The 20,054-nt window shown below is 41.0% G+C and overlaps 1 protein-coding gene across 1 annotated transcript in view; it reads left to right on the forward strand.

The window, feature by feature from the left end:
* Positions 1 to 18,506, forward strand: part of mamo (zinc finger protein 628-like) — a 135,171-nt gene extending 116,665 nt beyond the window's left edge. The window contains 2 exon segments of the mRNA XM_018462883.1: positions 17,463 to 17,543; positions 17,545 to 18,506. Coding sequence (XP_018318385.1) covers positions 17,463 to 17,543; positions 17,545 to 18,438 — 975 coding nt within the window. The 3' untranslated portion in view covers positions 18,439 to 18,506.
* The last annotated feature ends 1,548 nt before the right edge of the window (positions 18,507 to 20,054 follow it).

Raw genomic sequence — 20,054 nt, forward strand, 5'->3', positions numbered from 1 at the left:
ACGACGCGCGACTCCGGTATTTGCGAAGTTCGGTGGAGACGGTCAGCAGAAATTCGGGCGCGACCTACTTTGGATACGGGAGCAGCGTTCGGCGTCGGACGTGACATTATATATCTAGCGTAGCATAGAAACCGTCGTCGGACTGGAAATCGTCGCCTCGCCCATTTTCGTTTACTTCAACCGGAGCAGGGAGATTTCTTCGCGAAACTCTCGTGTCCCGCGGTTTTTACGTCGCTCACCGAATTCCTGGGTCGTTTACGCAACGATATGCGTCGCGGAAGCGCGGAGTTGCAATTATTCGCGCCGCGAACGCAGAACGCAGGATACAGACGGACGATCTTGCCCGTTAAAGTGCAATCGAAAGGAGAATTAATGAGCGGCACGACGTGCACCGCTGGCGTTAGGGTACAATCAGTTAGCAAAGTTCCAATTAACCTAGGTTTTAAGTCAAGTTACTCATCCAACGGCTCGTGTATACGCGAGCGAGAGAGAGAGAGAGAGAGAGAGAGAGAGAGAGAGGGAAGAAAAGAGAGCAAATACGTGTTGACATTTAGTTTCCTCGCGGTTATGTAGCTCTAAGGCTCTCCTATTTCAAAGGAATCCTCTTTCCACTCCATGGAATTCGCTCCAAGGCAGTTCGTGCCTCGCGATCATAGATATTTTGTAAGCTATAGATGCGGATGCACCGGTGTACAATCATTATATTTTCTCTCGTCTCTGTGGTCATGTATAAAAATAATCTAAATTTACTTTCTTAAAAAAAAAAAAAATGCGATGATGAATAATACGATTATACATTTATACGGCGAAACAACATTCTTATTTAGGACGGAAATTAAATTATGTAACGGTATTTCTGTGACAGGTCAGTCGCTGGTACATCTGCTCTATATCGATCACAATTAATTATTTACGGTGACGAAAGGTTCGTAGTGTGTTGAAGAAGATCTTTAGTTAAATCGATCGCTTCATACATTTTTTTAACGCCTCTCGCCCTCCTTCCCTGCCTCCTTTCGATTATTATTTCTTTTCGATCTCATCTCTTTGCCACGAATTCTCGCGAGAAAATGCACGTGCCTCGGATATTATTGTACGTCGGACTGTGTTGTATATAGGGAGAATTTGTACGTACACGTTGTATAAGTATTCGCCGTGTACACATACATACACATACACACACGTACACAATTAGGCTTTTGTTCTGTTTAAGAGCGACTTTGGCCAAAAATACTGAATGTATCGTTTAAGATCGCACAAAGCCCCTATCACATTGTATTTTACGTAGGTATGCTTCTAATTTATCCTTAATTTATTATCGTCGGGAACATGGTGAACCGGGAATTAGTCGACAACTCCGATTTCGGATTTTGGAGATTCTAAAAAAAATATTTCATCCTCGCAGGTCTCCCTATCACAGCCGTTGTCGAGGATCCTAATTTAGTTTTATAGTAGCTTTTGAGTTTCTGTTCTGAAGTTCCTAAAAACCTGTTCTAATTCAATTGTACATAGTCTAGATTTAGCTTCGTACCTAGAACGCGTGTAATATCGTAATAACTGTTGTAATCGTAGTAACGCGCCGTGTAAAGCGCGACTATGACGAAGGCAATTTTTTTCAAGATATCCAAAACCTTGATGCAGGCCAGTCTTGTGCGTAATATCTCTCGAACCGTAATCCGTGGAATCCGACCGATTGCGTTTCCACCGTACCCACTTCCGTCCGCATGCGTTGTGAGATTTTTCGTTCGTATACATATAGAGAGCGTAACTCTTAAGTTCTCGCGCTGATCCCGCGTGATGCGCGTCAGTATGTTTGGCGAAAAGTCTGCTGATAGAATTACAAATGTAAGAACGTAACTGGACGAGCATAATCCTAGAATAACCTGTGCCTAACGTTTAACATGTTTAATGTGCCACATGTTGGATCTTTCATGTCGTTTCTTTCAATTCGAAATCAACATAAAAGAAATGTATAGATTGACAAAAATCTTTTCTAAACGTTAACTTTTTATATTTCAAGACAGTTTAAAAAAATTAATAAAAAATTAATAAAAATTAGTGTTCAAAATTCGTACATATGATATTTGTAAATATATTTATTTAGCGGAAAGAGAGCTCTGCTACGAAGCAAATTTACAATTATTGTAAATCATGTTATTGCTATCGAATTAATGAAAATATAATAGGAAAGAAATATAAGACACACACAGACGGATATGCAAAGTGTAAATAGATATCCAAGTCGGAATCACACGTTTCCGACTTGTAACTGCTCGTCGTCTAATTATGATATCTCGGGTTTCGTGTAGTTACGTTCTTGCGTCTCGCATGTCTCGAGTAGAGCGGCGCGATGCGACCTAGAGGCACACCTGTAAATACGAAGCGCAATTTATCCTCTTGCCAGATGGTGTCATGATGCAATACACACATATCGAGTAATAGATTAATTCCTAGTTAGAGTTCCTGTGCAAGGAGGGCAGCTTACCGACAAGTGGACTTTCTCGCCCTCTCTCTTTCGGCGTCGAATACGCTAGGCGCGACGCGACGAATGCGACGAATCAGAAATAGGCGTGCGGATCGATGCGCGAACTTCATGATTCATTCATTTCCACGTCGGATCATCCTTTTTTTAGTTCGTTCTTTGCGTCCCTCGCATTTTCGCGTTAATTCTTTGATTTCTTGCTACTCGTATCTGGAGCGCGAAGCTACGTGTGGGCACAAGAGACGAAACGCGATCGGAAAAAACTCGAAGGTCATAAAAAAGTGCACTATCATTCGGAAATCTCACAGCAAAGCCCAAAACTGCATACACTCTAAAAATATGTGGATGTGAATTATAACACTATGTGTTATATATAATCCTATATATAATCTCATAGTGTGGATTTAACACTACGGGTTAATCCGCACCATAATGACGTTGATATAAACATCAAGGGTTTTAAATCCACACTATGATGATATACGTTAGCGTTAATGTTAACACATACGATGAAAATTATATAAACACCGCATGATTAACCACACCTATATTTTCTAGAGTATAAAAATGAAAACTATTTATCGTATAATTCAATAGCAGGGAAATAATATATTATTCATATTGTACTTCCGAGGAATGTCACGTATTACAGATAATCAAGAGTAGTCTTTGTGTTGTGTTGTGTTTTAGGATTCATGAATAATGGTGCACATTAATCTTACTCATATGCATTAATGAATCTCGAAATTATTTTTAGACTTCAGAAATATTTATTTTTAAATTTATTTGGAATCTCATTATATTATAAGACTATATTTGATACATCATATTTAATAGAGCTCAAATGAACGACTTGGCGAAATTCTTATATTGCGATAATAATCATTATATCGACATATATGTTTCAACATTTTGCATAATATTGCTTACGCATAATATTTATTTGCATCGATATAGAGTATATATAGAGAATCGCGGAGATCGTTCTCCGCGATCGTTGCATAACGGACGAAACGATAGCGGTCCAAATACGATTAGCAGTAAAAGATAGAGGATGCACACACGAGCAATAATCGAGTGTGAAGACCTATAGCTGCTATAAGCAGGCGCTAACGCACGAATGTAGACGTAATAAAATGCTCGTTTCTATTTTAGAAGCTGTCGATAGTTTCAATCGATTTCCCGCAAGGTGTCCGGGATTACTTTATCTTCTCATTTAGTAGAAAACATTGACAGTATTAAAAGAGTTACAAAGAGTTAAGTAATCCTGTCGAGGTTGTTTCGAGCGTATGCGTGTATACAATATTATCGGTCGTTAATTTTATATATTATATACATAAATATATATATATATACATATACACATACATCTATATATATATATACATATAAAATTACATTTACGGATACACAACGTGTAATTGGCAAGCACTTTAACAAAGTACAAGATATTAGGGTTACTGATTGGAAGCAGCGTGCATGAGTGCGTGCATCGTGCATGCGTGCGTGGATGTATGCATGCGTGGATTTGCGATTTTCACGAGATTTGCAGAGAAGTAATGCGTGAGCGCCTCGCGCGCTGATACGAATGGCGAAGCGCGTGTATAAGAAAATAATAGGGAGCAAAAAGGAACGTCAGATGTACAATAATTATTTAGGTACTTATACACATACGGATCCACGTGTCGCTATATTGTTTCCGGACTAAAGTTCCTTAGGGGCACGCGAATTTGCTCCGAATTCGAACGCCGCCCCGATGTGATGACGGTGCTTTGTTTCTCTTTTAATTGTACCATTAATTTTTATCACCATCCTTACGCAGTATACTTAAGTTACGTAAGATTTATTTTGTTATTCTAACATTTATACATTATTATTAGTTATTATTATTATTATTATTATTATTAATTAATATTATTGACTATTCAGTATATACTATTACGTTTACTCTCTCTCTTAAGCATATATTAATTAAAATATATGGATACCTATTTTCTCAAATACAAACTTCCGTTCGCAATATTTTTTATTTTCTTTTCCTCATGTATATGAAAAAGTTTCATCGTTGATATACATCCCTCCTTTTATATATATGCCTTGCGTACGCACATTATGACATATTGATGAATATCCGGCTCTATATTTCTATTCTCTATACCGATAATTACATTACAATGTAGTCATTCTTAAATTTTTTATAATTACTCTGCATATGTAATAATCTATTTTTTAATATTTCCGAGAAACATCTTGGTTGAGCATCTCTGCTACGCATTTTTGGGTGATTAATAATTCTCGAACTCGAGCGTGACTCATATGGAAATTCGCGCACATCGCGGACACAATACGCGTAATATCCATTGTCGAATTATACGCTTTTAACGCGGACTATGAAACGCAGCGAAATTTTCAAAACGTCGCGAGGAACATCCGAAATCTTACGTCGTGTATTCGCAATCGGCGTTTTTCGACGCGCGTTATCGGTTCCTATCATGGAAATATGTGTAATGTATATGTATGTAAATTACTTTCCACGATGTCCATGATTACACTGAAGACGACAGACTGTCGCGCAGGTAGGAGCTATACGATCATCGGAGTCGTCGGGAATAAACGCGACGGACGTAAAAAAAAAAGAAAGAAAGGTCACGTAAAATAAGAACTTGATCGCATTCGGATTATCGTGAGAGAAAAGGGGAGAAAATCGACATCGATGAGGCCGCCAGCGTACTCGATCGATTGTAACATAAGTAGGCATTAACGATTAACGAGTTGAAAATGGAAGGAAGCACACACAATAAATGGCATAAGCATACCTACGTATAGTATTTTATCGCAAGGCATAGGTGAGCAGCAGCATGTAGATTTACGATTAACACGTAGGCGAGATAGCCTTACTACACACACGCATATTATTGGCAGGCACGTCAGCGCAACGTATGTGTGTGCGCGTGTACGTGTTCCGCCCTGTAGGACAATGCGTAAGCCGGTGGGTCTCCAATTACGCGCGGTTACGTCGATTATTCGAAATCAAAGGTGTCGCATTGAAATCGAGCAACATTTTGCCCCCCGCGTATAGAATCGTATATCAATAAGTTACGGCCCGTTCTCGCGAATCATTCTCTCGCTGTTGTTACTCGAATCGTTTTCTCGCGAACGCGTTAATCGCGACGCGTCCATGTACCTCGAGATTAAATTGAGGAAAGTGTCCTCTCAGGGGTGAGGAACATTGGAGACGACCGGCCCAAGCGAGTTCACCTACGTGCAGAAGGTTCGTGCTGTCCCTTCGCGACAGCTATGTGCACGTGCTCATGCGTTTAACGGTACGACGGATTTACGGTGTGCGTAAAACGAATAACATTCGCATATCAGTTTCTACTTCATATCAAGGTGCATCAACGACGGTGAACCATCCACCAAAACTCAATCACGTAGACTATCGTGATTGCGCGTGTGTCGCGCGCGAAAACGCGCCGCTGCCCCACTAATTAACCACCGTACTCGCGCAATTGATCCGGGCTCGCCCGGACGGTAAATGCCTCGAATCACGAGGTGTGATTACTTGGCGAACACGGTATCGCGGGCGGCACCCAGCGCTCTTTATTCGTTAAATCTCAGGAATAGACGTTAACGCATTCGCCGACGAAAATTCGCGATTTCGAACCGATATTTTTTATTCGACCTTTCCGGCCCTCCCCCGTTCAGGGTTCCGCAAAAGTTTGACAGACGTTCTTCTATCACCGCACATTTTTAGGCAGACATATATTCTATAGAGGAAGAGAGAGAGAGAGAGAGAGAGAGAAAGAGAAAGAGAGAAAGAGACGTTAATCGCTTTTGTATATATAGAAGCAGTATATTCGCTCATACTCGTTGATGCCTTCCTTTATATGTTTCTAACGACTGTATTGTTACGCGAATGCACTCACACGGCGACAACAAGCGGGCAGTTTGCACGAACCTGAAACCAGGTCAGGGGATGAGAGCTTATGCTTAACGCGTAAAATTGAAATTATCGATTAATCTCGCTAGCCGGATGTTCGAGTATCCGATATGAAAGGCACACGCTTAACATTCGGAGCTTTATCAGTTATATTTTGACGAAACATTATAATAAATTCATACGTAACAAGTGCAAATTTATTAACTAATTTCCGGCGAAAGCTGCCGCTCTATTTTCACCCAATGTTTATCCGCCTAATTATATCGAGTACCGAACAACCTCTCGACAGAACTTTTGCTAAATGCGATCAATTTTTATGAATCTAAAAATTATATGAATATATTTAATAATAATAATATAGATATCAATCAGAAAGAAGCGAACAATGAAAAAAGTATACAATCGAATCGCTTCGCTACGGACAAATGCATTCGTAAGATAAAAAAAGACGCCTTGTGCCCTCAACCCCTGATCCAGGTTGATATTATTGCTGTTAAAATGGGGAGAGAAGTGCGCGAGACAGAACAATAGTAATAAATATTAAGATTAACGTAACTGATATCCGATCGATAAGCGACGGCGAGCGGCAAATAGCTCGTCGCAGTAGTTGCTCATGGAAGAGAAGATCGAGTGATCGAACGGCAAAAGAAACGCACGACGGTAATGAAGAGAAAAATTATCACAAAGTTTTAATCTTGTACTTAACATCGATAGAGATGCTCGATATATTTTAGATTACAATTAAGAGACTGACTAAATTGGGAAAAGGGATACAGATATCGCCAGTATTACGAAATAAAAGCTGTCGCGGATTTAAATACAAATATATCTGTGCGATTCACTTTATTGGTATTTCAAATGTAAAATAAAATTTTACTAGATGAAAACATTCGCTCTGTTAATTACTAAAGAATACTTGTTAAATTTTTTTACAAAATTTGTCGCTGATCCGATCGAGTAATTGTAAATGATAATATTTTCAATAATAGGTATTTGATAGTGGTGTCTCTCGAATGTTACAGAGAGGAAATATTATACGTTTTGCGAGCTTAAAAATTCGAAAATTGGCATTCCAACGTTGATGGCGTTGCAGAGATGCGCAGAGGGAAGCGTTTATTTGGACTGATATAATTTAAGCTAAGCCTCACAAATTTTTCAAGATACACGCTTGATCGCACAAAAGGCATACCGCGGATCGTCCGGTGCTTCGCACGCGTTCCCTCGCTTTTATAGAGGGTCCTTACTCTCTAATTAATACCGCGATTAATTACTTAAGCAAACTCAAAACTGCTGCGCACTTTGTCCACGATCGGAGAAGCGTGAAACGGCGCGATCACGTTGCGCGCGAGCGGCTAATTTCGACGATTCGCTTCGCTCAACATCTTCTCTTCTATAAACCGCCGCACCGCTGAGCAAGTAAGAAAGAAAAAAAAAGAGGAAAACGTAGGCGAGTATAATGAAATCGAATATATCAGTTCACACACACGGGAGAATCTATTATGCAATGAATCCAATAGCAATAAATGTAAAAAGTGAAGAAAAAAGAAGAGAGGGAGGTAACTTCGCGGAGACGTCGAAACGCATGTAATCGACGCTATGTATATCGTTTTCAATCGTAATATCCATCCGTTTCCGCGTCTCCGCCGCGATCACTCTACACTATACATATATAAATAAACAAATGAATAAACAAATGAATACATATATATATGAAAAAAATATATATTATATGTCAAGAGATATTTATACTAGTATTTTATTTGTTTAGTATATAATATAATATATATATAAATATATATATATATACTGTAAAAGAGAAAGGGGCGAATGTAATATACAAAGGTCGGACAGAATGCGAGAGAAATACCGCGAGCAAGAGTGAGTGAGAAAATGTGAGAAAATAACTGAACACTGTAAATACATGGACACGCATAGAAATATTATATATTCTACGATATATTATATACATATATTGAATATGATTAGTGATACAGATATATACATAGAGTTATTGTATACACCAGCATATAGAGACAAATATGTGAATAGGAATTAATCTAAACTGAAATTAACTATAGGCAATGAGTATTTAGAGATTAAGACAAAGTTTATTATGTAAAGATGCATAGGCATTATTACTACGGGGACACCTAATCATAATTATTGACATTATGATAAAAAAATTAGGCAAAGGAAAAAACCTAGCGCGATGAGAACATGTTGATAAAGTTCTTATATATTATAGGTAGGATTATATAATATATATATATATATATACTTTATTGTTTGTACATTGGGCACGAGTGCTCTCTTATTTTACTGTGATCCATGTTTTGTACGATTTTCGAAGGTCGCATCGCATACTCATAGGCCGGCATTAGGCAACGTTGCTTTTTCGCCATTTTTATCCCCCGACTCGTCGTTTTCGGTAGAACAATCGCATTTTCGACGAAAATTTGCCTACGTGTAGAATCCTCGCGAATATCATTCACGCTGGAATAACGCGGAACGCGTAACGTAAAAATTATATTCAAGCAGCGAAACAGAGCAAGCACATTCGATAACGGGTTCATCGAAATCCTCTATTATTTTCTAGAATAATATTTCGCGCTAAATCATTGATTTCGCATAACAATCGACAACAACCAACAAAAAATCAACGTTGTTTTCGTTCGATCGAAAATTGGATAAATTTGTGGAAGACCCTGAAATGTTTGCATTTGAAATATTTTTAGAGAGACAGTTTCGAAATAGATTATTATATATCTTGCTGTTCTTCCGGTCGTGGTGAGCAATACAAAATCATCTTGCAAATGTAACGAGAGACGATGTTCGGACAATTTTAATTTTTTTTAAATTTACGTCGCTATATAACTTCCTCAGAATAGAACCGCGATTAATTTCGATAACGTTATAGTTTCATGTTCTTTCATATCCAATCTTAGCGACCGTACTCTTTCTCTTTTCACTCCAGACGCGAAATCAATAGGAGAATGTAATCGACCCTCGCGGACTGACTGAGCTTGAAAGATATTCAATGTGATATTCGTAAAAATACAACAGCGGAAAAGAACGATAACCAAAGTGTTGGATTGGTACAAAAGGATTATATGTATTATACTTGTGAAACAAAAAATTAAAAACTCGCGCACATAAAAAGTAACTTTTATTTTATTGGCTTCAATATACAAAAAATTGTTCCACAAAAAGTTTATCCTTCCGAAAATACTCAGATCCATAACTTTATCTGAAATAGAAATGTATGATGAAAAAATAGTATCCCTTCGCACTAACTATGTTTTTGTGTAACTCTCTAATTTTGTCATCGCTTTCGGATTGAAATAAAGAAAACCGCGAAAGGTCTCTACGATCAAAGCATTCGTGGATTGACAGGCTTGTAAAATAAATCACGGCACAAAATCGCGGAAAGAAATCGCACGGTAGGAAGATTTCGTCGAACAGATTCCACGTGAATCTCGCGAAATTACGTTAGCGAAAACTTCGCGGGTGCACGCACGTGTCGAAGTGCGTCTCTTAGTCACGTCGAGGGTATAGGGAGGGTGACGATGGAGGGAAGAGTGGCGGTAGAGGGAGGATGAATGTGGGAGATATCAGGCGGAGATACCCTTCTCTCTTACTCTATCGTTTTCGAGGGTGCACACGCACGTGCGCGCACACCCTCGAAAACGATAGAGTAAGAGATAGAGGAAGAGAGGAACGGAGGAAGGAAGAAAAAAGGGAGTAAGAGAGGGGGAGAAAGAAAGAAATGCCTCTTTGGAGTTATCAACGATTATAACGATCGACCCTTTGCGAGTTGGTTGGATACACACGCGCATGGACAAAGAATCGGTAGCCGATATAAATTCGGGGACACGTGTATCGCGAGCGAGAGAGCAAGAGAGTGGGGGGGGAGAGAGAGAGAGAGAGAGAGGAATTGTAAGGAAAGAGGGCGAGAGCGAAGGGAACGAGAGAGAAAGAAGCATAGGTCAGGGGTGTATTCACCTGGCGCCGCCCCAAGTCACGCCTACCTGCGCGATTCCGAGCGTAGGTAGGCACGCCTACGCGTGCGGCACCAACACGCGACGCAACGTACAGGACACGCATACACGCGCGGTCTACATTCTACGCCGTCGTGCATCTCCTACGTATACGCGTACGCAGGTGTGCGCGCGGGTCGCGCAGGCAGGTGTGCGAGCGCCCGATCAGAACACGCTAAGCCTACGCCTACTACTGCCTTCACGATCCGCTGCCTACACACACATGTCGACGACACACGCGATCGACTACTGCCGCCGTCGCCACCGCCGCGCCACCGCCGCGTCGCGTCTCCTACCGCGAGCACCGTCTGTTACTACTAGCCTAGTTAAAGGCATCGCGCGGGGCGCACGTTTCGCAAGTTTGCGGATCGGGTCACTCGGGTAACACGTTCCCGGAAACGTATTCGCTACGTTCTTACGGTATGATTCTCGGCAGACGCGGATGCCTGTCTTAAAAGTCTATACCAGAGAGCGATCGGAAAAATTACGTACAGGAGCGAAAAGGGATGCATTTTGATAGATAGAGATATCTTGCCTGTCGAAAATCGAATTAATCTCAATTTAAGTTAATGATACGTGGAAAATTGTCTAATAATTTAATTATGAGAAATTAAAAAAAGATTAGGCGGGATACTCCTACAAAGATAACTGTACTACTTTTGCTGGATAGAGATATTTTATTTGCCGAAAATATAAGTGATCTAGATTTAAATTAATGATTCAAAAGTTAATAATTCGATTATGAGAAATTAAAAGAAAATAAGATTAGGTGGAATGTTTATAAACCAAATTATTATGTTTTAGGATTGCAAATAAATAACAAAATTTGTATAAAATTGTATATACCTGTTTGTATAATATATTAAAGCTGTTGTAACACGGATAAATTTATATTTCTTAAACAAAAAGGTTGGTTTATCGCTTTCTTAAAAAAGTCGTCGTACGATTAATGTTACTATCAATACGGCGAATATTGATGGTACTTCTTACACGGTGTGATTACAATTGGATTCTTCGAACAGACGGAAGAGAAAATTATTGGGTCTCGAATATCACTTGTGATAAAAGAGATAAACAAAAATTATAAGTTTATCGCGTTAAAAGATTGTTATGATTAATGCTACTTCCAGGACTTTAAACGTCGGCAGTACTGTCGATTGTATGATAATCGCATGACAATTTAAGCTGATGGTCGAAGAAGCGATTAAATGAGCATTACCAGATGATTATCAGTCCATGAAAAAAAAAGTGAAAAAAAAGAAAAAAGAGAACGACAGATTTAATGCTATGTTTCATTGCTCCAAGTAACCGTTAATGCTTTGGGCGTTGCGCAGCACATCGAAAGCACGAATCAAATCGGTTTATATCGCGATTGTATTTTTTGCTAAACTTGCAATTTTTCTTTCGTAACGTGAAAGGACAGGCAGCTTCACTCGCGTCGTCGTCGTCGTCGTTGTCGTCGTCGTCGTCGTCGTCGACATCGCCGCCGCCGTCGCTGCCACCGTTGGGTTCACATCCGCGCGCACGTGTATTTCACATCTACGCGACAGAGATAGAGAGACGCGTGTGTATGCAACGCGCGTCAGCGAGATGCAGCAGTGTATACTCGTGAAGCACGTGCATCCCACCCCGCATCCCTCCTTGCGACGGACCGCGGGTACGTGCCTGCTTGTCGCTCCGTTATTAATGGGATCTCTTCCGCGGGAATTCCGCCAATAAGGTCGACGCGGCAGGATCACGGCCTCTCTCTTTCTCGCTCTCCCTCTCCCTCTCTCTCTCTCCCTCTCCCTCTCCCTCTCTCTCTCTCTTTCTCTCTCTTTCTCTCTCATCGCTGTCGCTACCCCCGCGTTTTTCCCCGTTCGCTCCCCCTCCCATCCCTTCCGATTACGACGCTCAGCCTTGTCAAGCCACTCTTTCTCCCTCTGGTCGAGCTTTTCAAAGTACACCGCGTACATGTAAAAAAAAAAGTGTAGAAAAAAGTTGTACGCCCGACACGTCATATCTTACGGGGCGTGCAGCTCGCCGACGCTCTCGCCGACGCTCGATAACCGCGTTTGATGAATACCGATTTACCGCACCGTGTATACGCGATGCGTACTTTGCGCGTGGATGTGCAGATGTAGGGGGGTATCTCTCACCTGTACGCGTGGTATCTTTCATCCCGTGGCGTCCGTGTGCGAAAGCGTTCGCAAAACAATTTGTTATCTCTCTGCCCGAAATGCAGTCGAAGGCCACGATCATGTATCAGAAAGGAGAGTAGGATATCAATGCGAAACGCTAAACTCGCGGCAACATGTAAATGTGATATGTATATTTTACGTGCAAAGCGTATAACATTTTCAAAGTAAATTTAGCATCGCATATTCGGGGAATATGTATATTTGAGATATAATTCGCAAAGATATTTGAGACGCCTTGACTCTTTGAGATATTTTGGAAGCGCGACATTTTCTCATGGAGTTTCGAGACGTCGTCGACTAAATACCAACGCTGAAAGATATAACGAAAGCTAAAGGGTACCGAGAATTATCAACATTGTCGGACGTCGGTCGTATTGTGCACCCGCTGCATATTTCGCGTCCAAGACACATCCGTTTCCGTCATTGTTTCCATGGAATAACATTGTATAATCGCGATACTTAGTAAGCACATAGCCCGGGATCCACGAATGCATTTCCGCGTCACTTTCTTCTGCGAAACGTGCATTTTGCGCGCGTTAACAGTTTACGGAAGAAACACGCGCGTCGCAAAGTCGGTGGGAAGAAGGCCGCATAAATGATCCGTAAATTTTGCAAATATTTTTTTTTGCATATTGATCCCTTTCTTCAAAAATGACACAACTTAAAAAATTAAATTTTTCAGAAAAGAAAAAATATTACTTTTCAACTTTACAGGAAACAGTTGATTAATTAAATAATATGTAGTTAAAAAGAATATAATTTTAATATGATCAAACGACATGTTTGTCATTTTCGTTTCGCAACTTTTGAAAAATCTTTTTTGAGTTGCGACAATTTTTTATGAATTTAGGTTACTTTTAATAATTGACAGAGTAATAATTGTACTTGTCTCGTTTATGATAATAATTCACAAAGCATAACTCGTATGTCACGTTTGTTAATTTGTGTTACTTTTGAAATAAAGAAGCGATATGTATATGGAACAAAGCGAACGCTTTTTTCTTTCAACATTACAATTAAATAACGTTTTCCCGAAGTGCCGAGGAAAGTAACACCCGTCTGTCGAGGCTCGGTTACAACGAGATCTAATTTCATGCAATTCCCCGGCTTTTGATTCCTCTGGTAATCAACAGATACAGAGAATGGAAAAGAGAAGGAAAGAGAGATCGCGCGATCATAAACACGTACACACATCTAACACATACATACACACATATACACACGCAGAGACAACACAGTGTTCAATATTTTCAGAGTCACCCTGTAGATCGAAAAATCTCGCATATAGTAATAACAGATTGTATAACACTTAAGCTTTCCGTAACGATACGAAAGACATACGAAACCTACGAATTGTTATGTTTTCTACAGTAACGTTTGTACTACCGACTTACAACAATATTTGTACAATATACGATAAAAGAGAAACGTGTACCTATACAACATAGGTTACCCAGATGCAATAACTTTTTTAAACGGTGTTAATGGTTACCGGAATATTTTTCATACTTGTAACGACTCGTTGCGGCGTTTCCGTTCGTTCGTCCGTCCGTCCGTCCATCACGGCGTGACGCGACGCGGCCGGTACCCGCGGCAACCACTACTCGTTTCGTTTTGTGCCAACCAGAGTCTTAGATTTTGCTTTCCCAGGATTTAATAACGTGCTGTTAAAGCGTAACAACACATGTAACCGAACCTTTAAGGAATCGAATGCCCATGCCATTCCACTTTAGCACATCTCGACACCAAGCACCCACGCCCATTCGCTTGATTATCGAATATTAGAGGGAGAGAAAGAGACAAAGAGAAAAAGAAGAAGAAAAGAGAGTGTATTCATGTTGTGTGTGTGTGTGTGTGTGTGTGTGTGTGTGTGTGTGTGTATGTGTGTGAGAGAGAGAGAAAGAGAGAGAGAGGCAGTTGAAAGACAGAGGGAAATGTGTAGTGTACACATAGTTTGTCAGCAAAAAAGCAAACGTTGTTCTTCAAGCGAGCGAGAGACGGAATTTGAGCGCCAACGAGAAAATGTTTGTTTGCGACGAGACTCTCGAAACTATCTCGCGGCGTTAGTAATTCGATTATCGGACTTTGCGAGAACGGATACGGGAGAGCTGTAAACGGAACGCAAACGCCAATGGTGCCGTTACGATCTCTCCGCGATGCATTCGACAATGTGCACTCGATATTCCGATGCACCGAGTTGTCGCGGAAAATTAAGAGCAATATAACTCGCGCTTGTCATAGCTCGGAAGAAAATCAAGTTTTTAGAACGTAAAAGCTCTCGATATTTATGCGAGGCAGTATCATTGAGGTTTCTTAATCGCATTTGAGAAAGACATTTTAATTTAATCCAAAAAAAAGTATCTTCAATTTTTTGTCACAAAAGCGACACAATCAAACATTTAATATAATACTTCAATTACACTTGTTTCGAGATTTTCTTGGTCGCACTCTAGGGATCATTAAATTTTCATGGTAATAACATCGATAAAATTATCAATTCATCAGATTCATTAAGAAGGAAGAAAAGAGACGAAACAGCACCGAAAATAAAAATGTAAATCGCATATCAATATATATAAAATGTATAACATTTTTCGTTAACATTACAGCAAATCGTGATTTCTTTGCACAATTTTATCCCTGAACAAGATTATTAATTTTTCACTATGTAATCGTGTCTATTGAAATTTTTTTTAAATTTTATATCAAGAGAAATGCACTAAGAAAGAAAATAGTTGACGCAAAAAATATTGCGAGCTAAATATTTTTTGCCGCCAATATCATAATATTAATAAAAAATGTTAAATTAATATTTTTACACATAATTAATTATATATTTTGTTTTTTATCGACAAAATGCTCTTACAACTATCGAGTATAACATCAATATATTTTTAATCCGGTTGTACTGTTTGCTCTTCTCTGCTTTTCGAACACCTTGTACGTGTACGATATCGCGTGATACTCGGAACTCCCGAGTGCGACCTTGCTGATCTTAGATATTATGGGCTGCGATAGGACACGTATGTGAGTTATCGAAGCGCGATCTTCGCTTGCGGTGGAATAAAAAAAAACTACCGACCAACCGACCAATGCGTCTCGTTTTTGGATATTCTAGTTTATTTTTACGAGCCGTTCGCGATAGCACAGCGACGTGATGTCACCTTCGTACGTGATTAGGGAATGAACGAGCGACGATCGAGTCTACATCTCACAATTTTTTTAGCAGAATATTTTTGTCTTCATACCATTTATTAAATTATTGAGTATAAGCGCAACAAATTCGGCAAAAAATTGGAATAATTTATAAGATTTATTTTAATTAAAATTATATTCATATATAGATATATTTAGCAACAGATAAAATTAATTCTCTTCTTACTACTTTGTGAGAACGAAAAGTTAAGTGTCATGAAAAAATTTCTTTCTTTTTTTAGGACGATAAAAAGGTTAATTCTAAAATATTTAATATATAATTAAATTACTTATTTTTTCGTGAGAAGATTATTTATGAATTGAAAATTATACGATATAAAAATTCCAACACCATCATGCGCCCTCATCGCTATCGCGAACGACCATGTGAGGATATATATTGTAAAAAAGGGATATATATTGTAATAAAAAATGGCGCTGTGTCCCCGAGCTCATTGTAACCGAGTCATTATGTTCAACTCGTACAAGCGTTCACTTGGACACTAGAGACGTGTAAGACGGACGCGACCGAGGAGGCGACTGAGCGAATAATCCGAGAGCATTTCCGTCCATCCGATACGTTTCGTTCTGTGCTGCAAGTTTTGGTAGATGGATTGTTGACAGGTCCGATTTCAAATTATCCGAAATTGAATGTCGCGAAATTTTTAATTAAAGCCGTGAAATCGTAGCCACGTTGCGAATGCGTCCTGAGATTTGTGAGCTCAACTGAGTCTCGGTTTAACGGCGTTTGTATGCAAATACGCGCGAACGCTTGTGTACACGTATGCATTTCAGCTGTATGTCGGTAGGAATCGGACGTTTCGGAAAAATCGGCAAAATTCGGCATCTCGTAGAAACTCACGAAGGAAAACCAGGAAAACCTACTCCGACAGAAAAAAAAACCTACTCTCGTCCGTAAAACCACCAATATCGACAATGCGTTCTGAACGTTCCGATCATAGCGGATAGCCACAACTGATTTGGCTTGGCGTAAAAAAAGAAGTAAATTAAAAAAACTGATTTGTTTCGATTCTTAGACGAACGAATGCATATCATAGTTGTAAATTAACAATTTGTGAAATAAAAGCTGCAAACTGTTTGTGTTAACAATACGTCACGTGCGTACGATGTGTGTGTTCTTGCCTGCCTCTGCTGCGCAACCGCAATCCCCGTCGTGTATCCAATCTCGCGTGAAACCCAGAGCGATATTATGCCGTAGGGATTGTTTATCGCTATCATAAGCCGCATCCGCGTGATACAAAGGGTAAGTGTACAGTTCATAATCTTCCATTCGAGCATGAAACAATACCCGCCCGAGACATCCGCTGCGACGCGCCATTCAAACGTTCGCGAGACAAATGACAAAGTTCGAAAAACAAGCTGAACTTTTTTTTTCAATAAAATTATTCAAATTAAATATACGAATCGTCATAGAGTATCTCTCGAGATGTTTGAATTATTGAAATTAGTCCAATTTTGTTTAAATGATTCAAAGTTAACTACAATCTTCGGTATCGAGGATTCGCACAGTTAATCGAGATGCTCCGATTCGAAGCTCGAGCCTCGAACAAGTTGTACTGTCGTGCCGTATCGCGCAACATCGTACGACGTAATTTCCTCTCCTGTTGCAGGTCTCGCTCGCTCTCGGACTGGAAGCGGGCGGATGGGGCGCCCTGGTGGAGCGGACGAGCGCGCACGGAGGTACCGGCGGAGGAGCGACACGCATTGCTGCAACACGCCGGCCAGACCAGCGACGACAAGCCGTTCACCTGCGAGCAGTGCGGCCAGCGCTATCGCTATCGGTCCGCCTACGTCAAACATCGCGAGCAGAACCATCGCGCGCGGCTGCCGGCAGATAAGCTCTTCACCTGCGATGTATGCGGCATGCAGTTCAGGTATCTAAAATCCTTTAAGAAGCACCGCCTCAATCACGCGCTTGAGCGGTTGCAGCGCGCGCCCGAATCTCAGAACAGCGTAGTCGTCGTTTCGACACCGGCCGAGCGCAGCGATCAGGTCTCGAGCACCGGCGAGCCGTCCCAGGTGGAGACCGGCAGCGATACTACAACGAATCCGGGCGACGCCGAGGAGATGCGTGGTGTATTCTCTGAAAGCGCCCGCGGTGACGAGAGCGTCTCGGAGACCGCGAGCGTTCAAGAGAACCCTGGCGACGCGGTGGAGGTGCAGATGACGGAGACCACTGCCACCGGGGTTGGTGGGATTGGCGGTGGCGGTGCCAGCAGCGAAGCTGGCGACGTGGACGACAACGCCGTCGACGACGATCGGCACGAGCCGACCGAGGCGATGATCGATCTCGCGCGGAGCGTCACTCGCGAGGCCGATCGTCGCGAGCGACGCTTTGCTTGCCCGTTCTGCGGCAAGTGCGTGAGGTCCAAGGAGAATCTGAAGCTACATGTGCGCAAGCACACTGGCGAACGGCCGTTCGTCTGCCTGTTCTGCGGTCGCGCGTTCGGAGGCAAGAGCGATCTGACGAGGCACCTGCGCATCCACACCGGCGAGCGGCCGTATCACTGCGAGATGTGCGGCAAATGCTTCGCCCGGGCTGACTATCTCTCCAAGCATCTCACCACGCACATTCACCAGCGCTAACGCGATCGCAACTCGGCTCACTCGCCTCGGCCTCCTCGGAGCCGAAGAGCACCGCAACGACGTGCCTCTTTCTCTCCGACGCGTCCCTTCGCGCGTTGACGTGCCGCGGCCGTTGCAGAGCGATTCGAGGATTGATCTTACTAAATTATACAAGTAAAAAATATGTAACACACGCATTATAAATAATACGTCGATAATAATGATGAGGAGAACAAGAGGGCGTTCAGGAATTTAGGGTATATCATTTTATCCTTGTTGTTCACTAAATGTTAAACAAGGATAAAATAATATCTATAAGATGCACCTGGCTGAACGCAGCTCTCTCTGTGTGCGCTGATCAGCAAGATATTATACTCGTATATAGAGCGCGAAGAACGAATAGCTATATTTACGCGTTAATTATTTTCTCTCTGACAACGCTTCGAAAGACAGAAATTCTTGTCGCTCACTTCCGATTCGTGAAGCCGCAAGGTAGTAATGGCAATAATCCTTGCTAATGATAAAATCCAAATCTTGAAATATTCGATCGTTCATCATATGCAAGATCATACCTCGAGTTCGCAACAACGCCTGCGTTCCGCTCTCAGCTGATCTTATTGATGTTGTCGAGTGAAAAATCGTTCTGCTCTCGAAGAGTACGAGCGTCAGATGAAACTGTTGAAGGATTCCTACTGAGAGGAAAGAGAGAGAGAGAGAAAGAAAAAAAACGGACCGCATCTATCCATCGCCGCCGGCCCAACGAGACGCGTCAATTATGGAGAGTCAAGGGAGAATGTATAAGTAAAATGCGATCGCGCGCGATCTCTGTTACGATTCGCCAGCACGTTCAACGATGGTTTCTGCGCTATGATAGTGAAACTAACTTGTGATAACGGATATGAAACCAAAAAGGAGAAAATGAGAAAGAATTAAAACCAAAGAACGCAACGACGCGGCGGGCGAAAGCCGACGGTCAAAGGCTTCCTTTTGTTGTCTTCTTCGTCTTCGTGCTCCATCGATAAAGTGATATATTTGTAATGTAATAGCTAACCTCGATACACTCGATGTGTACTCGACATGTAATATAATTCGCGATGACGATGCCGCGTGCGATTACGATAATTTCTCTTTACGCGAATTCCGTGCAGACGCGAACACGTCGGTAAACTTTCTTTTTTACGCAGATAGAAATCGATTCGCTTCTTGCAAAATTGAGAAGTTCAACCGATGATGATTAGGTTCATTTTTCTAGGACACGGGCAAATCAATCTTGAACTTAAGAAAATTAAGTCTTGAATCAAGCTCGAAATTAGAAATTATGTAAATTTCTTAAATACTTTCCTAAAGCTTCAAGATAAATTTTCTTAAGTTCTTAGGAAAGTGAATAGGTATCCTTGGAACCCTCCTCAACTCAAAGAACTCTTTCGTCATGAACAATGCCCTTTCGATAATTGGCACGTGCATGGTACGTTCAATACGTCTAATGTATGGAAACTAAGACAAGTTATTAAAAGCTCGCAATACTCACACCCAATATCTTTGATTATGCTATCAAAAACGAGGTGAGGCACGCAAACTTTTCGTGATAAACTTTTTAAAAGTCAGAGTTTCTGACCCGTTCCATTAATCTATTTTTG

The sequence above is a fragment of the Mycetomoellerius zeteki genome, unplaced genomic scaffold (genome assembly GCF_001594055.1).
Source record: "Mycetomoellerius zeteki isolate Tzet28-1 unplaced genomic scaffold, Tzet1.0 scaffold149, whole genome shotgun sequence".
NCBI lineage: Eukaryota > Metazoa > Arthropoda > Insecta > Hymenoptera > Formicidae > Mycetomoellerius > Mycetomoellerius zeteki.